We start from the raw sequence: 25,499 nt of genomic DNA on the forward strand, positions 1-25,499 counted from the left end.
TCATCAAATGCTCTCTGACTGACCAAAGGCAGAGTTACTACAGTAAGAAGGAACTGCCAGGGACCCCTGACTCTTGAAAGCTGGGCGGGCCTTTGTGTTTCAGACAGAATTCAAGTTCAACAGATGAAGAACCCTGGGCAGGGGCCACCCTGACCAAAATAACAGTCTGGGCAAGAGCAGAGAGAGAAGGTGTGGGGCAGGATGACTGAATGGTGGATGGCGGGGGGCAGGCCCAGGGCTCCGTGGAGGTAAGGACTTGAGGTTCCTGACGGAACTCAAGTCTTTGCCAGCTATTGTGTTAAGTGCTTCTAACCCTACCTGGTACAGCGGAGCCCCGGTGAGACACACAGGGCAGGAGGGGGACACAGCAAACACACAGACCCCAGCCAGATGGTGCTGCGAAGCTTGAGAAAGCCTCAAAGGTATCACCACTCACACAGAGAAGTCTTTTTCTCAAAACAGTTTTGCAGGGAGATGAGGGAGGGAGAGACTCGTGCGCGATCCTACCTGAAGGCGTAGGTCTTCTGATGCCAGCTCAGCTGTCCCCGGATGCTGTATGCGATGGTGGTGACAAACTCCCCGCCCAACCCCAGCTCTGAGCACAGCTTCAGGGCAAACTTCTCTGGCGAGTTCTCCTTCTCTGACATGTCCCACTCAAACTGGTCCACCAGGGAAATGTTTCCCACGTGGATGTTCAGCTGTGACGACAACCAAAGGACATGAGTTAGAGCCTTTGGGACTGCCCCCAGCCCAGGGAGGCCGCGAGGAGCGGGGGCCTGCCAGGCCTGCGGCGCACCCTGCCCACCAGGGTCCACCGGCTGAGAACTGCAGGTGGCCCTTGTCCTTCCAGTTTCCCATCCCCAAAACAAGGCTGACCCCACAACCCTCCTGTCTGCCATGAGGGGCTCTGGCTCAGGGCCCAGCACAGTCACCCTCAAGAGGCCCTGAAGTGACCCCGGGGGCACCTGAGTCCCATCTTACCTTCATCCCATCCCCGCTGTGCCCTGTGCTGGTGGAGACCTTCCTTTCTGACCTTCGCTCCTGCTGCCATCGGTCTTACGTGACTACATCGGCCAGGCAGGCCTCAGCTAAGGCATCCCTAAGTCCTGTCTTAAGCCAATGTCTATGCCTTTACAGAGCTTGCCCCTCTCAGAAAACCCTGCCTAGCACATTCACAGATGCACCCCACTCTAGGCCAACACAGCGAGGCGACAGGGAAGCCTGTGGGGAGCACAGTGCTGGGCCAGCTCCTCCCACACTCCCCAGAGGACTCCCTGCAGCGCATGACTCACAGCCAGAGGGCCCAGGCCCTGGGTGTGCTGTCAGGGGGTTTTAACCAGTGGACACCTGGGAAGCCAGCACCCAGCCGGAGAAAACACAGACTGTACCCCAGGAGCTCCCACCTATGCCCGCCCCGCCTGGGGAAGCACCATTTTGACTTCTCACTCCTTGAGTAGGTATGGCTCTTCTGAATAAGATGGACCCTTCGGGGTCCAGTTTCATTCACTCTGCGTCATGCTTGCAAGACTCCTCCCACTAGAGTGTGGGGCTGGGGTCATCCCTCATTGCTGTCCAGTGCTCCACGGGGCAAGCAGGCCACAGGGCACCTGCCCATTCACCTTAGATTTTTTTTTTTTTTGGCGGAGTCTTGCTCCGTCGCCCAGGCTGGAGTGCAGTGGCGCGATCTCGGCTCACTGCAAGCTCTGCCTCCCGGGTTCATGCCATTCTCCTGCCTCAGCCTCCCGAGTAGCTGGGAATACAGGTGCCTGCCAACACGCCCAGCTAATTTTTTTGTATTTTTAGTAGAGACGGGGTTTCACCGTGTTAGCCAGGATGGTCTCGATCTTCTGACCTCGTGATCTGCCCGTCTCGGCCTCCCAAAGTGCTGGGATTACAGGCGTGAGCCACCGCGCCCGCCTGTCCTTAGGTTTTAAGTCAAGGATCAGGGTGGGCAGTTGCAGGAAGAACTCACCACTGCCTTGCAGCCCAGCCCTTCCGGGGACTTCTGCCCCCTTTTAGAGATGAGGGCACCCCAATCCCCAATCATGTTCATAAAGCCCTGTGCCTCAGAGCCCTGCACACCACCACCCACTTGCTAGCATGGTCTTCCCCTCACCTGGCAGGGCCAGCCTCTTCTTAGCATCCTGGTCTAAGCTAAAGTGCCAGCTCCTGAGAGCTCCCCTTCCCATCAGCCCCTTTCCACACCCTTCTCTCCATTTTCTCCCCCTTGGGAGACAGGATGTCACTCTGTCACTCAGGTTGGAGTGCAATGACATGATCATGACTCACTACAGCTTTGAACTGCTGGGCTCAAGGGACCCTCCTGCCTCAGCCTCCTGAGAAGCTGGGACTACGGACAGGCACTACCATGTCTGGCTAATTTGTTTTGTAGAGCCAAGGTCTCTACAAGGCCCAGGCAATATATCAAGTGTTTTGGGCAGAGAAGAGACCCTATGGTTGAGCCCTCTGCTCCCCGAGGCTTCCCTGCTGCCTCTCTGTGTTGGCCCAGGCTGGCCTCAAAAGATCCTCCCCCAACAGTCTCCTGAGTAGCTGGGACTATACATGCAGGCCACCATGCTGGCACCTCTCCTATTTTCTTCACAGCACTTAGGACTGTCTGAAACAATCTGAATCATTTGCCTCCAGGAATCCTAGCATAGGCAGGGTGTATTTGTTCTGGGAATGAAGGAATCCTCACGCAGAGGGAGGAAGCCAAGGGGCAGAGCTGCACCATCCTGTACATGGCATGCAGCCAGGCAATGGGGGCTGCAGTCAGGCCCCCATGTCCTTTGCTATCTCCACATATGCCTATGCCTGATGATGACCGGAACAGGAGGTACTAGCCCTTCCCAACTGGAATCTAATGCCAAGCAAACCATGTGGGTGCTGGGTCCGAAAAGAGCATGCAGCAGCAGACAGCCCAGGGAACCACCCAACAGGACTCCCTAGGACCGTGGGCACATGGCTCCCACCCAGCAAGCCCTCCCTGCCCTGGGCTCATGGATGGAGCTGCCTGTCCCCTGCCATTCAGTCACTAACACATTCATTTATTCCAAAGTCTAGACTGTGTGTCTACCAAGGAGAGGCACAAGAGAGACAAACATTCCAAAGGCTGCTCTGAGAAAGGTGAGGTGGTGCATGTCTGTCGTCTCAGTTACTCGGGAGGCTGAGGTGGGAAGATCACTGGAGCTCAGGTGTTCGAGTCCAGCCTGGACAACACAATGAGACTCTGTGTCAAAAACAAACAAACAAACAACAACAACAAAAAAAGCCATGCTGGTGGGGGCACTGACAGACACAAAGTAGGTGAAGTGAGCATGTGGTGTGCCAGACGGCACGGGAGTGCCAGGGAGAAAAGGGAGGGAGGGGCAGAAAGTCCGGGCTGGCCTCAGAAGTCAGGAGGCCAGGAAGGCTTCTAGGAGAGAGGCCTTTAGGAAGAAGTGAATGTACCCCAGGAGCAGGAATGTGGCTCCCTGGGGTAGAACAGTCCCAGGTGGGGAACACAGTGATGTAAAAGCCTGGGGAGCCAAGGTCTGGCACCCGGGTCGGCCCAGTGAGGGGAAAAGGGAGGAGATGAGGGTGGCGAGGGACTGGAGCAGAGGGCAGTTAGGGCCCTGAGGCCTTTGGAAGCGTTTGGCTTCCACAGAGGGATGTGGGACGCTTCTGCGGTATTTTGGGCAGAAAAGAGATACGGGCTGAGTTGCCATGCTGAGACCTCTACTGGAAGGCAGGGAAGGAGGGAGGGAGCCATCTGGCAGTGGCCTTGGTGGGGTAGTGAGGAGCGCTGGACTCCAGGTGGACTCACAGAGCCAAGGCAGGGCAAGGACTCCCAAGCAGGTGCATAGCAGGGCCAGGTCCCTGCCCACCTTCCCCAGCCCTGACTCACATCTTACCCCATGCACTCTCCTGACAGGGCCTGGACAGTGCCACTGGGTCTGATGGCTCAAATTTCAGCAGCACCATGTCCCCAGCTTCCTCCCCTACCCGCCAACCCCTGCTGGAACTGGGCAAAGCCGACCTGGGCCAAGTGCCCTGACAAGGGCAGCCAGGCCTGGGCTTTGGTCCCAGCATTGCCAAGAATATCTGTAAGAGGCCGCTCCAACCTAAGGCACTCTTTCTGAGGAGACAGATGGTCCTCACGTGCCATGGCTCCAAAGATCCCTCTTTTCCTTCAGTCATGTTCCAGGATCAAGACAAAGAAGGATGTCCTTACAGAAACACCCAGCTCTGGCCAGGCACGGTGGTTCATGTCTGTAATCCCAGCAGTTTGGGAGGCCAAGGTGGAAGGGCTTCTTGAGCCCAGGAGTTCAAGACCAGCTTGGGCAACCCAGTGAGACTCCATTTTCTTTTCTTTTTTTTTTTTTTTTTTTGAGACAGAGTCAGTGGGATGGGAAGAGCCTGTCGCCCAGGCTGGAGTGCAGTGGTGCAATCTTGGCTTACTGCAACCTCCACCTCCCGGGTTCAAGAAATTCTCATGCCTCAGCCTCCAGAGTAGCTGGGATTACAGGCGTGTGCCACCACACCCAGCTAATCTTTTGTATTTTTAGTAGAGACGGGGTTTCACCATGTTGGCCAGGCTGGTCTTGAACTCCTGAGCTCAGGCAATCTGCCCACCTCGGCTCTCCAAAGTCTTAGGATTACAGGTGTGAGCCACGGTGCCCAGCCGAGACTCCATTTTCTACAGAAAATTTAAAAATTAGTCAGGCATGGTGGTACGTGCTTACAGTTCCAAGTACTCAGGAGGCCAAGATGGGAGGATAACTTGAGCCCAGGAGGTCAAGGCCGCAGTGAGTCATGAAAAAAAAGGACGGAAGAAAGAAAGAAAGACCCAGCTCTTCTGAGTCCAAGTTATAGATGGGAAACCCTGGGTGTGACCTTCTATTCCTCTTAAGACAGGTCACTGTTCCCAGGGTCACGGTGCCCAGGAGGCCTCTGGCCTGAAAAACACAGTCTGTCCCACATAACACAGGCTTCCCCGGGCCAGCTGTGTCCACCCTGTGACATCCCGTCTGACCCAAAGGGCAGAGCAGGAAATCTGGCTGAGGGCGGTCTCTCAACCTGCCAGCTACCACCATCCTCCAGGTGGGAATCACAGGTAAGTCAGAGGGTCAATGGGGAAGCCTCTTCTGGTGGGGCAGGGGACAGTCCCAGGAGGATTACAGCTGCTGGGCAACTTTCTGTATGGCTCCTCCTCAGGCCCTGTCAGGATAACAACAACGAAAATGGGCTCAATTCTGAGAAAAACTAAGGGAAGCTGCCAGTCAGGCTTCATGAGGACCCTGTGTGTGACCAATCCCAGTCATCTGGAACCACACGGCTGGGTGGGTTAGCCTACATGGTCTCATCCTCAACATGTTTACAAGACAAAGAGGAGCACAGAGTGGAGCCCTCAGGGCTGTCCTCCAGAGCCAGCAGACCATACTCAGGACACAGGCCAGGTGCTTGCTGCCGCTCCCATCCTCACCCCACTTCTCTCCTACCATTGTCCCTTCTTTTCCTCCTAGCTGGCTATAATGTGAAACTGAAACAGGTTATGGGAAACAAATTTGTATTCTTCTCAAAAAGGTATTAACAAGTAAAGAGACTGAATCAATAACCCAAAACCTCCTGACAAAGAAAAGCCTTAGACCTGATTGCTTCATTGGTGAATTCTACCAAACATTGATTGATTGACTGAGTCACAGTCTCACTCTGTCGGCCAGGCTGGAGTGTAGTGGCACCATCTCGGCTCACTGCAACCTCTGCCTCCCGGGCTCAAGCAATTCTCTTGCCTCAGCCTCCCGAGTAGCTGGGATTACAGGCGTGTGCCACCACAACCGGCTAATTTTTGGATTTTTAGTAGAGACGGGGTTTCACCATGTTGGTCAGGCTGGTCTCTAACTCCTGACCAGAAGAGGCTGAGGTGATCCACCCGCCTCGGCCTCCCAAAGTGCTGGAATTACAGACGAGAGCCACCGCACCCAGTCATCTACCAAACATTTAAATAGGAGCTAATACCAATCCTTCTCAAACTATTCTTTAACTCATTGCCCTGATACTTAAATCAGACAAAAAATACTACAAGAAAGAAAAACTACAGACCAACACCCTTTATGAATGTTGATGCAAAAATCCTCAAAAAAATACTGGCAAACCAGCCGGGCACGGTGGCTCACGCCTGTAATCCTTTGGGAGGCCGAGGCGGGCAGATCACTTGTGGTCAGAAGTTCGAGACCAGCCTGGTCAATATGGTGAGACCCTGTCTCTACTAAAAATACAAAATTTAGCCAGGCTTGGTGGCATGTGCCTGTAGTTCCAGCTCTTCCTCGAGAGGCTTAATTAAGCAGGAGAATTGCTTGAACCCAGGAGGTGGAAGTTGCGGTGAGCCAAGATCATGCCACTGCACTCCAGCCTGGGTAACAGAGCGAGACTGTCTTAAAAAAAGAAAAGAAAAGGAAAACTAACAAGTGTCAGTGAGGATGTGGAGAAATTGGAACCCTTGTGCATTGCTGGTAGGAATATAAAAGGGTGCAGCCACTGAGAAAGGCAGTGCAGCGGTTCCGCAAAAAACTAAACACCGTACGATCCAGGAATTCCATTTCTAGGTATACACCCAAAAGAAATGAAAACTTTCATGTTTTTCTAAAATGGAAGCCAAAGGCACAGCATCAAATCAAACCAAACCACTGACCTTTTTAGAGTCATCACATGTGCCAGTTTCACCTACTTCTTATATCTTCCTATTTTCAAAGCTCCCCTCACCCTCAAGGCATAGTCTGGCAGTGGTGCCTCAGCACAGCAAGGACTATGCTATAGGCTCTGCAGGGTGCAGGCCTGCGTCCGATTGCCAGCCCCACCACTTCTCAGCTGACCAAACTTCCACAGGTGATCTCAGCTCTCCATGTACCTACCTCTTCACCTGTAATATGGCCACTAAGGCAGCATCTTATTGGGTTACTAGGTCGCCCTGAAGCGCTCAGCCTGGCCCAGCCAATCAGCTGCCTTCACCTTCTTTAGACCTCCCAGCTTTGCTCAGAGCCTGGCAGTGCCTCAGAGGCACCCGCTGAATGTGTCCAGAATGTAACACTTTACTATGAGAACTCAGCCTATGTCCTTCCTGGGGGATTGCAGGGATCTAAGCCAGGTGCTATGACTTTCCAGATGACATGGAACCCAAAAACGGGCTTCTGCTGAGGGAGGCCTTGTTGTACCCTCAGTGTTCTATGATGACACCCACCCTGAGGGCCAGGAAGGCTCCAGTGCTGGGTGAGAAGTCACCCACCTTGATGATGACGCGCTGGTCTGACTGGTCCTCCAGGATGCTGTCCGTGGGGTAGGACTCAATCTGCTGTCTGATGGCGGAGGCGATAGCTGGCACAAACGTCAGTGGGTTCAAATCCAGATCGTCACAGAGGATTTCTGAAAACATCTCAGGTGTCATCAACTTCTCTGAAATCAGGAGAGGGAAGGGATGCCAACAAATTGTACCATGCTTGGGCATGGACCGGCCTCCCTCACCCCTTCCTCTTCGAAGTCAAACATCTCAGGATGCAGAAGAGGAAAACCAGGGCACTGAGGGTGGCCTTCCTGGAAACTGGGAGTGGAAGGAGGAAGCACATGACTAGCTGGCCCCCAGCCCTCATGCTGCACAGACCTCCTGCTCCATACCCTGGGGATGGTCATGGCCATAAACACTCCCCCCATTCTGCTCATAGCTGGGTGGGCGCATGAGATTATCCTAACTAATGAGATGCTCCAGGCAAGGCCAGCAAAGGCACATCGAAGCTTGCGTGCCACCTCTCTACTCCCCTCTGTGCTGAACTGGTGACAGACGTGATGGCACAGAGGCTGGCCCAATACCAGGCCTCATGTGAGCAAAACACACTGTGCCAAGCCATAGCAATTTCCAGGCCTGTGACTGCAGTAGCAGCAGCAGGGCCTCAACAAGGTCACAAGTGTGGAGGTCCCCACAGATCCCGGATCGTGGAAAAGTAATTGTATCAGATGGGAGCTCACAGGGACCATCTGTGGCCAGCCAGACCTTAGCAATGTCCCCTCAGTCAACGTTCTCTCCCTGCTCCGCCCAGATCTTACTGACAAGACACCTTGCAGGGATAAGCTGAAAAGCCAGGAAAAATTCCCTCAGAGCAGACAGCAGGATTCCATCAAGAAGCAGGTCTGCCACAACCCCACTATTTCCTCCCTGCCCTAAAGACCCACTGGGGACTAGCATCCTAACAGCCCGCGGGGCAGCAACAGCAGGAACCTCAGGTGCACTGGGTAAACACCCAGTGAATACACTGCCCAGGGCATTTTAAAATTAAACTTTTTATTTTTAAGTAATTGCAGATGCAAGAAACAACACAGAGAAATTCCATGCACACTGTGCCCAGTTTTCTCCAAAAAAGTCAAGATATAGGACTGTATCTGTATCCAGTGATTCATCCAGGTTGTCATTTCCTTTTACTGCCAAGTGACGTTCTGTGGTATGAAGGGGCCACATTTTATTCACTCACTGAAGGCTGTCTAGGTCATTTCCAGTTTCTGGCTATTACAAATAAAGCTGCTATGAACATCCATGCGTAGGCTATTGTGTAAACATGTCTTCATTTTTCCAGGATAAATGCTTAGGTACACTGGTTGCGTGTTTAGTTTTTAACAGAAACTGCCAAACTGTTTTCCAGGGCAGTTTTCCAGCCACTTGACATTCCCACCAGCAGCTTATGAGTGACCCAGTTCCTCCACATCCTCACCAGCATCTGATGCTGTCACCACTTTTTATAGATGTGAAAAAATAGTGTAGTTTTAATCGGCATTTCCCTAAGGCTAAAAATGTGGAAAAGCTTTTCAAGGTATATTTGCCACCTGTATAACTTCTTTAATGTCTTTTGCCCTTTTTTTTTTTTTTTTTTTGAGATGGAGTTTCGCTCTTATTGCCCAGGCTGGAGTGCAGTGGTGTGATCTTGGCTCAGAGCAACCTCAGCCTCCCGGGTTTGAATGATTCTCCTGCCTCAGCCTCCCGAGTAGCTGGAGTTACAGGTATGCACCACCACGCCGAGCTAATTTTGTATTTTTAGTAGAGATGAGGTTTCTCCATGTTGGTCAAACTGGTCTCGAACTCCTGACCTCAGGTGATCCGCCCGCCTTGGCCTCCCAAAGTGCTGGGATTATAGGCGTGAGCACCACCCATGGCCTTTGTTTTGTTGCTTTGTGGGGACAGAGTTTTGCTCTTATTGCCCAGGTTGGAGTGCAGTGGTGTGATCTTGGCTCACGGCAACCTCCACCTACCAGGTTCAAGCGATTCTCCTGCCTCAGCCTCCCAAGTAGTTAGGATTACAGGCGTGCGCCACCACGCCCAGCTAATTGTGTATTTTTAGTAGAGACAGTTTCTTCTCTGTGTTGGTCAGGCTGGTCTCGAACTCACGACCTCAGGTGATCCGCCCGCCTTGGCCTCCCAAAGTGCTAGGATTACAGGCATAAGCCACTGCACCTAGCCTATTTGCCTATAATTGTCTAATTGCTACAGCGCCATTTTGTTGAATGAGCTGTCTTCCTCCATTGAATTACATTTGCATCTTTATAAAAATCAGGAGGGCACGTTTGTGTGGGTCTGTTCCATCACGGTATGTCACTCCACCAACACCACACAGTCTTGATTATCACAGCTATATAGTAAGCCTTGAGATTGGGTAGAATGATAACTCCCATTTTACTCTTTTTCAAAATTGCTATAATCCCAGCACTTTGGGAGGCCGAGACGGGTGGATTGCCTGAGTTCAGGAGTTCGAGACCAGCCTGGCCAACATGGTGAAACCCTGTCTCTACTAAAAACACAAAAATTAGCCGGGTATGGTGGCGGGCGCCTGTAATCCCACCTATTCGGGAGGCTGAGGCAGGAGAATCGCTTGAAACCGGAAGGCGGATGTTACAGTGAGCTGAGATCACGCCAGTGCACCTCAGCCTGGGCAAAAGAGCAAAACTCCGTCTCAAAAAAAAAAAAAAAAAAAAAAAATTGCTTTATCTATTATCTATTTTAGTTTCTTTGCCTTTCCATATAAATCTTAGAACAATCTTGTCTATATCTACAAAAAAAAGTCTTGCTGAGATTTTTCATAGAAATTGCATTAAATTTGTATCTCAATTTGGGGAAAACTGACATCATCTAGAGTCTTTTAATCCATGAATATGATATGTCTACTTATTTAGGTCTTCTTTAATTACTTTTATCAGTGTCTTACAGTTTTTGGTATGTAAGTCCTGTACATGTTTTATTAGATTAATACCGAAGTATTCCTTTTTTTATTGAGTGATGATACATGGTAATGTATTTTTAATTTGTGTCTAGGTACTCATTAATAGTATATAGAAATAAAATGGATTTCTGTATGTTTACCTTGTATCCCTTGCATCTTGTGACCTTGGGAACTGTTATTAGTTCTCCAAGTTTTCTGTAGAGCCCTGGGGATTTTCCATAAGGACAATCATGTCATCTGCAAATAGGATTTTATTTCTTCCTTTCCCATCTACATGTCTTTTATTTCCTTTTCTCGGCTTATTGGATTAGCTAGAACTTCCACTATGTTGAATAAGAATAGTGACAGCAGACATATTTCGCTTGTTCCTGATCTCTGGCAGAAAGCATGCAACCTTTCACTATTAAATGTTAGCGACAGAAGGCCGGGCGCGGTGGCTCACCCCTGTAATCCCAGCACTTTGGGAGGGCGAGGCGGGTGGATCACGTGGTCAGGAGATCGAGACCATCCTGGCTAACATGGTGAAATACAAAAAGTTTTAGCTACTAAAAATACAAAAAGTTAGCCGGGCGAGGTGGCGGACACCTGTAGTCCCAGCTACTAGGGAGGCTGAGGCAGGAGAAAGGCGTGAACCCAGGAGGCGGAGCTTGCAGTGAGCTGAGATCATGCCACTGCACTCCAGCCTGGGTGACAGAGCGATACTCTGTCTCAAAAAAAAAAAAAAAATTAGCGACAGGATTTTTGTACTAAATAGATGCTTTTATTAAATGGAGGAAGTTTCCTGCTATTACTTTTCTGAGCATTTTTATCATCAGGTGTTGAGCTCTACAAAATGCTTTTTCTGTATCAACTGATCTGATCCTGTGATTTTTCTTCATTAGTGTGTTAATACGGTGGATTACATTGATTGAGCTTCAAGTATTGACCCAGCCTTCCATCCTTGCAATAAATCCCACTTGGTCACAGTATATAATTATTTCTATATATTGCTGAATCCTATTTCCCAATATTTTGATAAGGAATTTGCATCTATAGTCATAAAGGATATTGGTTTGTATTTTTCTTTTTTTGGTACTGTCTTTAGGTTTGAGGAAGTACGCTCTCGTCTTCCATTTTCTGGAAGAAATTGTGTAGAATTTGTGTTAATTCATTTTTCAATATTTGATAGATAGAATTCTCCAGTGAAATCATATGGGCCCAGAGATTTTTTTGGGGGGAGAATTTTTTTCCTTTTTAAAAATAATGTTTTATATTTTAAAATTTAATTAGAGATGGGATCCTGCTAGCCCAGGCTGGTCTTGAACTCCTGGCCTCAAGGAATCCTCCCACCTCAGCCTCCCAAAGAGCTGGGATTACAGGTAAGAGCCACTGTGCCTGGCCATTTTTGGGGATTTTAAAATTACAAATTCTGTTTTCTTAATAGTTACAGGGCAACTCAAATTATCTATTTGATATTGGATGAGTTGTGCTAATTTGTGTTTTGCAAGGAATTTATCCATTTTGTGTAAGTTGTCAAACTTATAGAATTGTTTGCAGTATTGATATCTGCAGGGTCTGTGGTGACATCCCATTTCATTCCTGATATTGGTAAGTTACGTTCTTTTTGTCAGCCTTGCTAGAGGCAAAGATTAAGAAAACATCAGTTTTATTAATCTTTCAAAGACCCAGCTAGGTGTCATTAATTTTCTCTATCGTTTGATTTCTGTTTTCAATGTCATTGATTTCTGCTCTTCAAATGTCCTTCCTTCTGCTTAGTTTGGTTTTGTTTCTCTTTCTCTTGGTTCTTGAGATGACAGCTTAGATTATCAATTTGAGGAAAGCTTTTCCTGTCTTCTAATGTACGCACTGGTGCTACAGATAATCTGCATTGTTGTATTTAGCTTTATCCCACAAATTTTGATACGCTGCATTTTCATTTAGGTCCGTGTATTTTTTTTTTTTTTTTTTTTTTGAGACAGAGTCTCGCTCATCGCCCAGGCTGGAGTGCAGTGGCGTGATCTCTGCTCACTGCAACCTCCGCCTCCCAGGTTCAAGTGATTCTCCTGCCTCAGCCTCCCGAGTAGCTGGGATTGCAGGCACACACCACCACGCCCAGCTAATTGTTTTTGTATTTTTAGTAGAGACGGGGTTTCACCATGTTGGTCAGGCTGGCCTCCAACTCCTGACCTCGTGATCCGCCTGCCTCAGCCTCCAAAGTGCTGGGAATACAGGTGTCAGCTGCTGCACCCAGCACTTAGTTTTCTTTCATCTAAGAATGTGTTGACTAAGAATGTCCAATATCGCTCATTCCTGAACAATATTGTCACTGGGTACAGGATTCTAGATTAATAGTTCTTTTCTTTCAGTACTTGAAAAATATCATGCCACTTCCTCTAGCCTCCAGTTTCACATGAGAAATCTACCATCATTTGGCTGGGCGCAGTGGCTCATGCCTGTAATCCCAGCACTTTGGGAACCCGAGGTGGGCGGATCACGAGGTCAGGAGATCAAGACCATCTGGCTAACAAGGTGAAACCCCATCTCTACTAAAAAATACAAAAAAAATCAGCCAGACGTGGTGGCAGGCGCCTGTAGTCCCGGCTACTCGAAAGGCTGAGACAGGAGAATGGCGTGAACCCGGAAGGCGGAGCTTGCGGTGAGCCAAGATAGCGCCACTGCACTCCAGCCTGGGCAACACAGTGAGACTTCGTCTCAAAAAAAAAAAAAAAAAAAAAAGGAAATCTACCATTATTCTTACGGTCTTTTCCCTACAGGTAAGTTGTCCTTTTCTCTGATTGCTCTCAAGATTTTTTTCTTTGTGTTGAGTTTCCAGAAGTTTAATTATGATGTGTCTTTGCATGGATTGCTTTGGGTTAATCATAATGGGCTTCACTTGGCTTCTTGAATCTATCATTTGATTTTTTTTTAACTTAAAAAAAATGTTTTTGAGTCAGGGTCTCACTCCGTTGCCCAGGCTGGAGTGCAGTGGCTCAATCACGGCTCACTGAAGCCACAACCTCCTGGGCTCAAGCAATCCTCCCACCTCAGCCTCCCAAGTAGCTGAGATCACAGGCATGTGCCACCACATCTGGGGAATTTTTGTAGAAATGGGATTTCAATATGTCACCCAGGCTGGTCTTGAACTCCCGGGCAAAGTGATCTGCCCGCCTCAGTCTCAGGTGTGAGCAACTGTGCTCAGCCTCATTTAATTTTTTAGAGTCCAAAACAAGCATATGGATATAAATCCCTAAAAACTTGCCTTCTAGGCCGGGCGCGGTGGCTCACGCCTGTAATCCCAGCACTTTGGGAGGCCGAGGCGGGTGGATCATGAGGTCAGGAGATCAAGACCACAGTGAAACCCCGTCTCTACTAAAAATACAAAAAAATTAGCTGGGCGTGATGGTGGGCGCCTGTAGTCCCAGCTACTCGGGAGGCTGAGGCAGGAGAGTGGCGTGAACCTGGGAGGCAGAGCTTGCAGTGAGCCGAGACAGCGCCACTGCACTCCAGCCTGGGCAACAGAGCGAGACTCCGTCTCAAAAAAAAAAACCAAAAACAAACAAACAAAAAAAACAAAAAAACTTGCCTTCTATAGCCAAGTGTAGACACTCAGGACCCTAATCACTCCTTTGCCTGTGTGCCAAGACAGATTCCAAACCTCTTCCTGAGGTGATTCCCTTGTTCCCCTTCTGGGTGAAGATGGCATCTATGTCTGCATGTGTTCTGGTTAGGCAGCTCATCTTTTCTTTTTCTTTTTCTTTTTTTTTTTTTTTTTTTGAGGCGGAGTCTCGCTCTGTCGCCCAGGCTGGAGTGCAGTGGCGCGATCTCGGCTCACTGCAAGCTCCGCCTCCCGGGTTCCCGCCATTCTCCTGCTTCAGCCTCCCGAGTAGCTGGGACTACAGGCGCCCACCACCACGCCCGGCTAATTTTTTTGTATTTTTAGTGGAGACGGGGTTTCATTGTGTTAGCCAGGATGGTCTCGATCTCCTGACCTCGTGATCCGCCCGTCTCGGCCTCCCAAAGTGCTGGGATTACAGGCTTGAGCCACCGCGCCCGGCCGCAGCTCATCTTTTCTGGAGGATTTTAATGCTTCCCTTCTTCAGCAGACTGTTAAGGCAGGTGACACCATACTTCACCAGTGCTTCAGAGAAGCCCTACTTCAAGTCCTTTTCAGAGAAGATAACCTCAAACGCATCACAACACCTACCAGAAACCTGAGAAAACCCTGATTCCTTTTTTTGTTTTTTTTTTTTTTTTGAGACAGAGTCTCACTCTGTCGCCTGGGCTGAAGTGCAACGCCATGATCTCAGCTAACTGCAACCTCTGCCTCCGGGGTTCTAGCGATTCTTGTGCCTCAGCCTCCCAACTTGCTGGGACCACAGGCATGCACCACCACACCAGACTAATTTTTATATTTTTAGTACAAATGGGGTTTCGCCATCATGGCCAGGCTGGTCTCAAACTCCTGGCCTCAAGTGATCCTCCCACCTCACCCTCCCAAAGTGCTGGGATTACAGGTGTGAGCCACCACGCCTGGCCAATCCTGATTCTGAAGGTGGCCTGAAGAACATACACTTCATTCATGCTACTCCGGTAATGCTACTTTACATATTTAATCCCTCTGTGATAAAGACTCTCATGCCCACCTTTAAGATGATGTGAAATTTCAAAGCAAATCAGTAACAATTTTGGCACGGCCTTCTAACCACCAGTTAAGAATCACAGCTCTTCCAAACGCCAAATACCACCCAGAGCTGAGGAAGAGTTCACAGAACAACACTATTTTGGTTCTCCACCAGTTAAGACTGTGTTCTAAATTACTTTCAGTGGACATCGTATTTTACATGAGGACTCTTAGGAGGAACAGCCCAGTGAAACTCACTGTGGAGTTCATGGATGATCCTGGTCTTCCTTACTATACCGTGCCCTCTTCCTGAGGGCTGCAGGAAACCTCAGATTCCAGGACCACGTGTGATTCTACTTCTTCAGAGCCACAGGCTGCTGCTAACATTGACCACACTGAGTGTGCAAATGATCCTCACGTCTCACTCTGCCTGGTTCTAAAAAGGCCCAGAGCCACGCCCAATTCCCAGCAATGTTCACCAAACAAAATCTGAGTGCAAGCTCCCTCTTCAACTTGAACATTTCTTCTTTATCCAGTTTTTCCTAACCACTCCATTTGCATTTGCTTTAGTCATTTGGGCCCAGTGTACTTACGGTAAGCTTCCTTACATGCTTTTTGGAACAGGGTGGGGGTATAAACAAACTGGAACTTTCTATGTGTTGCCCAAAGAAACGTAACGAGACAGAGCATGGACTGATCCAATGTGAACAACTAAATTCCTATGCTGGGCTAGATGATATGTTAAGAGAAACAGCAGCCGGGCACAGTGGCTCACACCTGTAATCCTAGCACTCTGGGAGGCTGAGGCGGGCGGATCACCTGAGGTCAGGAGTTCAAGACCACTTTGACCAACATGGTGAAACCCCATCTCTACTAAAAATACAAGATTAGCCAGGCATGGTGGCACATGCCTGTAATCCCAGCTACTCGGGAGGCTGAGGCAGGAGAATCACTTGAACCTGGGAGGTGGAGGTTGTGGTGAGCTGAGATCGTGCCACTGCACTCCAGCCTGGGCAATAAGAGCGAAACTCCATCTCAAAAGAAAACGGCAATGAAAAACAAGGCCCCTGACCTTAAAAGGTTGAAATGGAGAGGGAGAGACAAGAATTAACAAATAACTCTGATGCGGGCCAGCAGAGATAAGCAGGCAGCTTGGCAGAGATAACAGGCATTGTGCAGCGCTGGTGGCCTGGTGCCCATGGGCTGTCCTGTCCCTGTTCTGGGGCATGACCAGTGAACTGTACCTGTCCCCATCTACACTCAATACAACCTCCTGGAGTCTCTTGCCAGTGTCCTCCCTCACCCATGTCTCCTCTCCCTGGCGTCCCCGCTCACCAGCTAACCTGTGGGACCTAGGGGACAGGCACCCGGCAGATGGCTCTCAGGCATTCTTCTCAGGGCTAAGCAGAAGCCTTTGGACTCAGGCCTGGCACTAGTGTGAGCAAGTGGTAGTCCTAGCACTCAGGCCTAGCATGCCGAGTGCCTGGGGATGACCAAAGGAAGCAGCCTAATCCTTCCAGAAAGCTCAAGGCAGCCACAACCACTCATACTCTCCTCCCTTAGGAAATCCCTTCGGAGAGAAAAATGTTGCAACTATGTTATCTGCCGTGCAGACGTCTACAGCAGAGGGTGTTTTAGCAAACAAAGGTACCTCGACCCAGTAGAAAATGCTGCACTGTTTGAAGATTAAAGAAATCAGAAAGAGGCTGGGTACAGTGGCTGACGCCTGTAATCCCAGCAGTGTGGGAGGCCATGGCAGGCGGATCACCTCAGGTCAGTTCAAGACCAGCCTGGCTAACATGGTGAAACGCCATCTCTACTAAAAATACAAAAATTAGCCAGGCATGGTGGCGGGTGCCTGTAGTTCCAGCTACTCAGGAGGCTGAGGCAGGAGAATCGCTTGAACTTAGGAGGTAGAGGTTGCAGTGAGCTGAGATCGTGCCACTGCACTCCAGCCTGGGCGACAGAGTGAGACTCCATCTCCTCCCACAAAAAAAGAGAAACCAGAAAGATACTTAGGACAAGTGAAGAAAAATAAAACAAGACTTGCTCTATAGTGACAACTGTGTTAAATATGTTTGCATGTGGAATTGACAGAGAGAAAAGGTAAAACTGAAAATATTATTCGGGTGGTGAGATTCTGATGATTTTAAACATTCACCCATTTAAAAATAACGCTCGGCACAGTGGAACATGCCTGTATTCCTAGCTGTTTGGCAGGCTGTGGCAGGAGGAATGCTTGAGCCCAGCAGTTCAAGATTACAGCGAGATATGAGAGTATCACTGCACTCCAGCCTGGGCAACAGAGTGAGACTCTGTCTCTTAAAAAAAAACAAAATAAAATAGGTAAAATAAAGATGATATTCACTGCATTTTGTCTTAATATAAAGAGTATGTTCATTATAAAAATTCAGCAGGATACAGACACTAAGTTAAAAAACAAAAAACAAAAAAACCTGGTATTCAACAAGATCTAAAAAAACAGTAATAATAAAATAAAATAACAAAAATACATTCTAACAGACTTAGAAAAAAATAGCAAAATAAATGCATGCATGATCCTCGCTCCCAGATGGGATAAGCAGTCTAGACACTTGGGATGCATACCCTTCTAACCTTTCTGTCTACATCTGCACAAAGACTGAGTTCTGTTCAGGCTTTGGAAGCCCAGGAAGAGCCAGAAGAGATGGCACCTGACCCAGGACTTACAGAGTGAGGATATCTAAAGAGATGACCAGTTAGGGGAGGAGAGAGGCACGGGGCACACATGCAGCCTCACACAGCAGAAACAGGGTGGTGGACAGGACCCAAGGCAGGTGTGTGCAGGGCTCGGGGGCTGAACTAGGTCTAAGTGGCATTGTCATCATCATCCATGCTATGCACACCAGCCACCTCCCATGCCAGGCCCCTTGGGCCCCCCAACCTCAGTATGGGGAAAGGAGTCCGAAGTTCACATGCCCAACCCACAGTGAACAGCAACAGAACCAGGGCTGAACCCAGAGCCCACACCCTCCAAAACTATGCCCCGATGTCACGCATGTCAGGTCCAGAATCTGCCTGACAGGCAGCTGGTAGGAAAGGGGACTGTTCCCACGTAACACACAGGGGCTGGGGCCAGGCCCAGCCAAGCCCGACTGCCTTGTACCATTCATGTTCCAGGTGAAGGCGTCTCGCAGTTTCTGCCCATCGATCTCCATGTCCAGCCGGATGGGGACCAGCACCTCGGGCTGAGATGCATTCTCGTGGATCACAGCTGGGTCGTGGTCATCAAAGCTGAAAGTGAAATGGAAGCAACAGTCAGTGAGGGTGCCAGGGCCCTAGGCATGCAAATTTTCAGCCTCCCTCTCTGCACAGCAGGCCTCTGCAAACCCATCTGGGGAACATGGTCACTTATCAGCTAACAGCTGAGGCAGCAGGGGTCCCAGGGCCATGGTCTAATGGGGACAGGTGGGTCCATAAATGACAAGCACCAGTCTGTCTGCAATAGGATCGACCCGGGCAGTGCTGGAACAAAACCCAGATGTCCTGTGAAGGGATATTTAAGCCTGAAATTTGGCAGGACTTTCACAGAAGGCTGTAGGCAAGCAGAATAGCATTTCTAGAAGAGGATATATTCCAGTAAGGCCAAAGCAGGTGAATGGAGGAACTGCTGAGGACGCACAAACAGACCACAGAGCACAGATTCCATGGGGGGCAGTGGTCAGGGATGCTGCAAAGCTAGCGGGTGTCGAAGCACCCACAGTTCTCCTCTCAGGCTACGCAAACTGGCCACTGCCCTGAGGGAGTCCCAGGAGGATTCCAAGCAATGGAGTTGAGTATTTTGGGAAGATAAAGAGGGAAGAGTTGGGCAGGCAGGTTGGTGAGATGGAGCTGGAGGACAGAGGACACCTAAGGGCGTCTGGGAGCATGGAGAGGGCTGAGAAGGGCCCCAGCGATCTTGGGAGGCAGATGGAAGAGAGAGAGAAATGAGCTGAGTGCCAGGCATGAATGCGCTGGGAAACAGACAGGGAAAGGGGTAGGGGTGCTGGAGGAAAGGGGTGGCCACTCTAAGGGAGAAGGGGACAGTCAACTAGGGATGGGAAGAGGAGATGGAGGGAAGGAAGAGAGAAGGAAAAGGAGGAGGGGGAAGGATGGGAAGGAGGGAAGGAGAAATGATGGAAGGAAAGAAAGAAGAAAGGAAAGAGGGGAGGAAGGAGAACGGGCTAAACCTTAGCAGAGGCAACTGCTGGGCAGAAGCTCTGGGAGGTCTGACAGCAGTGAGGGCGATCTCAGGTCTGAGGCAGAGTGAGTGGGGCAGAGTGTGGCAGTGGCAGCACCAGGCCAGGTTGGGCCTGGCACCCCAGTGAGAACTCCTCCTTCTGCTCCGAGGGTGATGGGGAGCCTGGAGGATTTTGCGTGGAGAGGTGACACGATATGCCTGGAGCAGAGGACACACCAGCTGCAGAGCTGAGAAGGCAACAGGGAGGGGAGGCAAGGGCTGCTAGAGACCCCAGGGAGAGCAGTGCGGGGCTGGCCAAGGCAGTCCCGGGTGGGACCTTGGAGAGACTGGACTTGCTGTGTGAGGAAAAGGCAGGCCTTGGGAAAGAAAGCTACAGCCTGAGCAAGGAGACGGCTGGATCTCCATGCGCCGAGATGGAGAAGTCTTCAGGCAGCATGAGGCTGAGGGGGTGAGGGCAGCTGAGGAAGTCTGGGCTGCAGAGGTAAAAAACAGACCCCGAAGACATCTACAGCCTAATCCCCAAAACCTATAACTGTCACCTCATATGGCCAAAAAAGGAGACTTTGCAGATGCGATTAAGTGAAAGATCCTGAGAGATTAACCAGAAGGGCCCTAAATTACATCACCAAGTGTCCTTCTAAGAGAGAGACAGGGAGATTTCACGCAGAGAAGGCCACATGACCACAGAGGCCGAGACTGAAGTGAGGCAGCCACAAGCCCAGGAATGTGGCAGCCCCCAAAGCCGGAAGCAGCAAGGACCGAATCGCCCCGAGGGCCTCTGGAGGGAGCACGGCCCTGTCTACACATGCATCTGGTCTAGTGAAACCAAATCTGGGCTCCTGGGCCCCCGAACTGTGAGGGAAGAACTGTGCACTGCTGGCAGCCACCAGTTTGTGGTGGTTTATTCCAGCAGCCTCTGGGAAGTGGTGGCGCAGTGGGAGTCACGTGGATGGCATGTGAACCGTCAGACTGGCTATGACCCACTCGTGTGAAACTGAGGGCAGAGAAAGGGCACAAGGACCGCGCCCCGAGTAACTCCACTTGAGGGGCCAGAGAGGTGAGGAGGACACGGCAAGGTGACAGCAGACAGAGCCAAAGAGGCTACAGACATGTTCTGGAGGTCAGGGAAACACAGTGGTTCAAAGAGGAGGAGGTACTGTAGCATTGTGGGGAGCACAAGGTCAAAGCAGTGTTTTTCTGGGGAGGAGGGGACTGAAATGTGCTGGAGAACTAAGGGAGAATCAGGGCAGAGGGTGAGCACAGCGACACATCCGCACCAAAGGGGGAAGGTTCTCTTCTTGTCCCGGCCCATGCGGTTCCTGTTGATGGTCGTGGAGCATGGCACGGCATCCAGGTGGTGGGAGCTGTTGGGCAGGGTGGGTACCCACTGGCTGTTCCTCTTGGCCTTCTGTTCCCTGGGGAGATACAAGAAAAGTCCCCCCAGTCAGTCTAGGAGCCTGATCCTGCCCACCAGGAATCAACTCATGCTCAGGGGATGCCCACTGTACCTCTGTCAGGCTCGAGGCTCCGGTGGGAGTTGTCTGTGCACCTGATTTTGCAGAAGCCTGCTCCCCAGGCTGTCATCAGATGCTAGAGGCACCTGAGCAAGGGCAAGGGTATGGAGGGGCACCAGACACAGCCCAGCACGCAGGTCAGTTGCTAACCCATGGCCATGGTGTACTGCACTATGAGCCAGGCATGGCTCCACAGAAGCACTTCCTGGAGATGCGGGAAGTGGTACAAGGGGGAGGCTTGTACAAGGGGTGGACAATAGAGCAGAGCCTTAGACACCAAGTCAGGGTTCACTGTGGGGAGGGGCACAGGCAGCAGCAGGGAGGAGAGACTGAGGGGCAGTCCAGGGAGGGGGCCCCCAGGGAGGGGACTGATCACAGGTCTCACATGCTCCGTGAGAAGATGACTTTACTCAGCAGATGGCTGGGAGTCCCCAGGGTTTTGAAGGAAGAGACGTGATCAGACTGTCATTTTAGACATACTAGCCATCCTGAGATGGACTAGGCAAGGCCTCTGGCCTCCAAGCTTCCAGAGCAGTAGAAGTCAGAAGATAGGTTGATAAACACCTTCCAGAGGTGACATCCAAAGTAATTTAAATAACCCATGTCCCGTGAAGAGTTTGATCTTCTCTCCCAAATTCCAGGTTACTTTTACCAAAAGCGCCAGGCGCAGCAGCTCATGCCTGTAACTCTGGCACTTTGGGAGGTCAAGGTGGGCAGACTACCTGAGGTCAAGAGTTCGAAACCAGGCCAGGCGCGGTGGCTCATACCTGTAATCCCAGCACTTTGGGAGGCCAAGGCGGGTGGATCACCTGAGCTCAGGAGATCGAGACCAGCCTGGCCAACATGGTGAAACCCTGTCTCTACTAAAATTACTAAAATTAGCCAGGTGTGGTAGCAGGCACCTGTAATCTCAGCTACTCAGGAGGCTGAGGCAGGAGAATCGCTTGAACCTGGGAGGCAGAAGTTGCAGTGAGCCGAGATCACGCCACTGCAGTCCAGCCTGGGCAACAAGAGCGAAACTCTGTCTCAAAAAAAAAAAAAAGGTGAGTTCAAAACCAGCCTGGCCAACATGGTGAAACCTCAACCCTACCCAAAATACAAAAATTAGCCAGGCATGTGGTGGCACACGTCTATAATTCAGCTACTCAGGAGGCTGAAGCATAAGAATCACTTGAACCCAGGAGGCGGAGGTTGCAGTGAGCCGAGATCAGCCACTGCACTCCAGCCTGGGTGAGATGGCAACACCCTATCTTTAATTTAAAAAAAAAAAAATAATAATACACACACACACACACACACACACACACACACACACACACTGAGATGGCAACACCCTATCTTTAATTTAAAAAAAAAATAATAATACACACACACACACACACACACACACACACACACACACACACACACACACCAAAAGCTATTTTAAACAAAGGCAAAGGCTCCAGGGCTGGGTGAGACAGATGAGAGCATTTGGGTGCCTGCTGTACTCTATGCGTTCCCATTTTCCCTGGCAAGGCTGTGAGCAGGAGCAGGCAGTGACTGCGTCACTTCCCTGTGTAACCCCAACACCTGCGCAACCACTTCCGCAATAACTATTCAACAGTTCAGAGCAAGTCATGACGAAGGTTTCTTTCTTTTTTCTTTTTTTTTTTGAGACGGAGTCGCGCTCTGTCACCCAGGCTGGAGCGCAGTGGCGCCATCTCGGCTCACTGCAAGGTCTGCCTCTCGGGTTCACGCCATTCTCCTGCCTCAGCCTCCTGAGTAGCTGGGACTACAGGCGCCTGCCACCTCGCCCGGCTAATTTTTTTGTATTTTTAGTAGAGACGGGGTTTCACCATGTTAGCCAGGATGGTCTCGATCTCCTGACCTCGTGATCCGCCTGCCTTGGTCTCCCAAAGTGCTGGGATTACAGGCATGAGCCGCTGCGCCCGGCCGACAAACATTTGACAGTGCCCTCTAAGGAGGGACCCGGGAAGACAGCACAAAGGTCCTTCTCCTTTCCAGAGGGTGGGGGGACAGAAGCAATATCCAAGACCTGCCTGGACTGTGGGCCCTTTAACTCTTTTCCCTTCTAAAGCGGAAGTCACTTACACGTCTGATGCTGAGACTAGGACTACCCCTTGATCGCTGGTAGGGGTAGGGAGGATTTTGTAGTACCCATTTTGGGGAACATGAAATCCGCTTGGGCAGGGACTAAGAGAGGGGACAGCAAGACAGGGGTCCCCTCTACAGCCTATCTGGGTCATGGTTCCTAATCCTGGCCGCTCGGACTCAGAGTGCAATTTTATTTTATTTTTTTTTAATAGAGATGGGGGTCTCACTATGTTGCCCAGTCTGGTCTCAAACTCCTGGGCTCAAGCAATCCTCCCACCTTGGCCTCCCAAAGTGCGGAGAGTACAGGTGTCAGCCACCACACCCGACCCCAGAATGCAAAATTTTAAGTAGCACATTCCTGAGCCCCACCCAGGTGAAGTGACTTCCCACCTCTGAGGAAGGGCCCAAGAAGATGGGTTCTTTGCAGCTTCCATGGATGATTCCCAGGCAGCTGAGCCTGTATTTGGAAACCACAGCTCTTGACCACCTCCTCCTTTCTGAATGGATATGTTAGAGCCTGGGCTGAGCCCCTGCCCCCTCATCCTGCCCTATCTCAGTAGCAAGTTCTCATTTCCAGGTCTAGCTACCAACCCAAGTGGATAATGCAAGTGTCACCAGACACAGTGAATGTGACTAACATGCTCAGCCATACACAGAATCTGCAAATCTAAGTTATTTTTTATTTTTTATTTTTTTTTGAGACGGAGTCTCACTCTGTCCCCCTTGCTGGAGTGCAGTGGCCGGATCTCAGCTCACTGCAAGCTCCGCCTCCCGGGTTCACGCCATTCTCCTGCCTCAGCCTCCCGAGTAGCTGGGACTACAGGCGCCCACCACCTCACCCGGCTAGTTTTTTTGTATTTTTTAGTAGAGACGGGGTTTCACTGTGTTAGCCAGGATGGTCTCGATCTCCTGACCTCGTGATCCACCCGTCTCGGCCTCCCAAAGTGCTGGGATTACAGGCTTGAGCCACCACGCCCGGCCTGAAATCTAAGTTATAAAAGTCAATCTTCCAGCCAGGTGTGGTGGCTCACATCTGTAATCCCAGCACTTTGGGAGGCCGAGGTGGACAGATCACCTGAGGTCAGGAGTTTGAGACCAGCCTGGCCAACATGGTGAAAGCCCTTCTCTACTAAAACTATGAAAATTTAGCTGGGTGTGGTGCCAGGTGCCTGTAATCCCAGCTACTAGGGAGGCTGAGGAAGGAGAATAACTTGAACCCAGGAGGTGGAGGTTGCAGTGAGCTGAGATCCCGCCACTTCACTCCAGCCTGGGTGACAAGCGAAACTCCATCTCAAAAACAAAACAAAACAAAAAAACACCCTTCCTTCTATTGCAATCCCAGGATCCGTGAGAGAGGGCACCCAGCCTCTGCTCAAATTGTCCAATGACAGGATGGGTAGGGTGCCCGTCCCCCTATTGGGCTGACTGAGTAATGTGGAGTCAGCCAAAGCTATTTCCTTCAAACCTCTGCCAACCCCCACCCCTAAAGACTTGACCTCCAGGGCAATGGAATTCCACTCCTGCAGCTGTTCCTCACGTCATGATCACCAAGAAACTGTTTTATCGCCCCATAAAAGATTCCCAGCTGACGTGTGCAGAATTAAAGTGCCATCCATATGCACACAATTTCCTTCTGCAACTTCCCTGGGAAGGCCAAGCCATCCTTATGTTCTTACCACATCCCTTGGGGGAAAAGAATCTGCAAAGCACACGCCTGTAACACTGGCCAGCCTGGAGGCGTGCCACCTTTCTTTGGGGGGAATCATAAAAAAGATTTTCCATAACCACATCACTCTGAACAATAATCCTTTTTCTTCCTTAATGCTCCTTGGGCTTTGTGCAGAGAAATGCATACTTTCTCGAGAGCTGAATGCACAAGGTAGATGGGTACAATCTTATATTCTGCACGTCTCACCCACAGGACCCGTCTCGGGTCACTGCAGAATCTACTTAATTACACCACATATGGGTCACATCTTTGTCTATTCAAGTAGCTGACCCGTCAGTAACCTAGGCTTTCCTTGAGGCTGGGTACTTAAATGACTCCATATTCTCCAGTATTATTCACAATGCTACAAAGAATCTCTGTACATATAGTGGGTTTATTGATTCATTTTGTTCTTTGAAAATATTTCTTTGGGACAAATTCCTAGGGGTGGTATTAGTGGGCCAGAGAACAAAAAAGTTTGATGTCAGGATGCTTTACAAAAAGGGCACTCCTGGCTGGGCACGGTGGCTCACACCTGTAATCCCAGCACCTCCAGCACACATGAGCGCAGCTCCATCACACCTTCCCCAATTCCTTACATTGCCAGTTTTTTGTTTTATGCTTGGAATTTTTATATTTATTTTATTTATTTATTTATTTATGAGACGGAGTCTCACTCTGTCGCCCAGGCTGGAGTGCAGTGGCGCAATCTTGACTCACTGCAAGCTCCGCCTCCCAGGTTCATGCCATTCTCCTGCCTCAGCCTCCTGAGTAGCTGGGACTATAGGCGCCCGCCACCACGCCCGGCTAATTTTTTTGTATTTTTAGTAGAAACAGGGTTTCACCATGTTAGTCAGGATGGTCTCGACCTCCTGACCTCGTGATCCACCCACCTCGGCCTCCCAAAGTGCTGGAATTACAAGTGTGAGCCACTGCGCCCAGCCTTATTTATTTATTTTTTTGAGATAGAGTTTCACTCTTGTTCCCCAGGCTGGAGAGCAATGGTGCGATCTCGGCTCACCGCAACCTCTGCCTCCTGGGTTCAAGCGATTCTCCTGCCTCAGCCTTCCTGAGTAGCTGGGATTACAGGCATGCGCCACCATGCCCGGCCAATTTTGTATGTTCAGTA

At 50.2% G+C, this 25,499-nt stretch overlaps 1 protein-coding gene across 3 annotated transcripts in view; it reads right to left on the reverse strand.

Moving 5' to 3' along the window:
* The window catches only part of LOC105497395 (SWI/SNF related BAF chromatin remodeling complex subunit B1), a 42,796-nt gene that overhangs the window by 8,608 nt on the left and 8,689 nt on the right, over window positions 1-25,499 (reverse strand). For all 3 annotated transcript variants that reach the window (XM_011768436.3, XM_011768433.3, XM_011768434.3), the window contains exons 4-7: window positions 20,329-20,466; window positions 17,978-18,105; window positions 7,262-7,428; window positions 508-698 (exon numbers count right to left, since the gene is read on the reverse strand). In XM_011768436.3, the coding sequence (XP_011766738.1) occupies window positions 508-698; window positions 7,262-7,428; window positions 17,978-18,105; window positions 20,329-20,466 (624 nt within the window). The remainder of the gene's footprint in view (window positions 1-507; window positions 699-7,261; window positions 7,429-17,977; window positions 18,106-20,328; window positions 20,467-25,499) is intronic.

This window comes from Macaca nemestrina, chromosome 15, assembly GCF_043159975.1.
Source record: "Macaca nemestrina isolate mMacNem1 chromosome 15, mMacNem.hap1, whole genome shotgun sequence".
In the NCBI taxonomy this organism is placed as follows: Eukaryota; Metazoa; Chordata; class Mammalia; order Primates; family Cercopithecidae; genus Macaca; species Macaca nemestrina.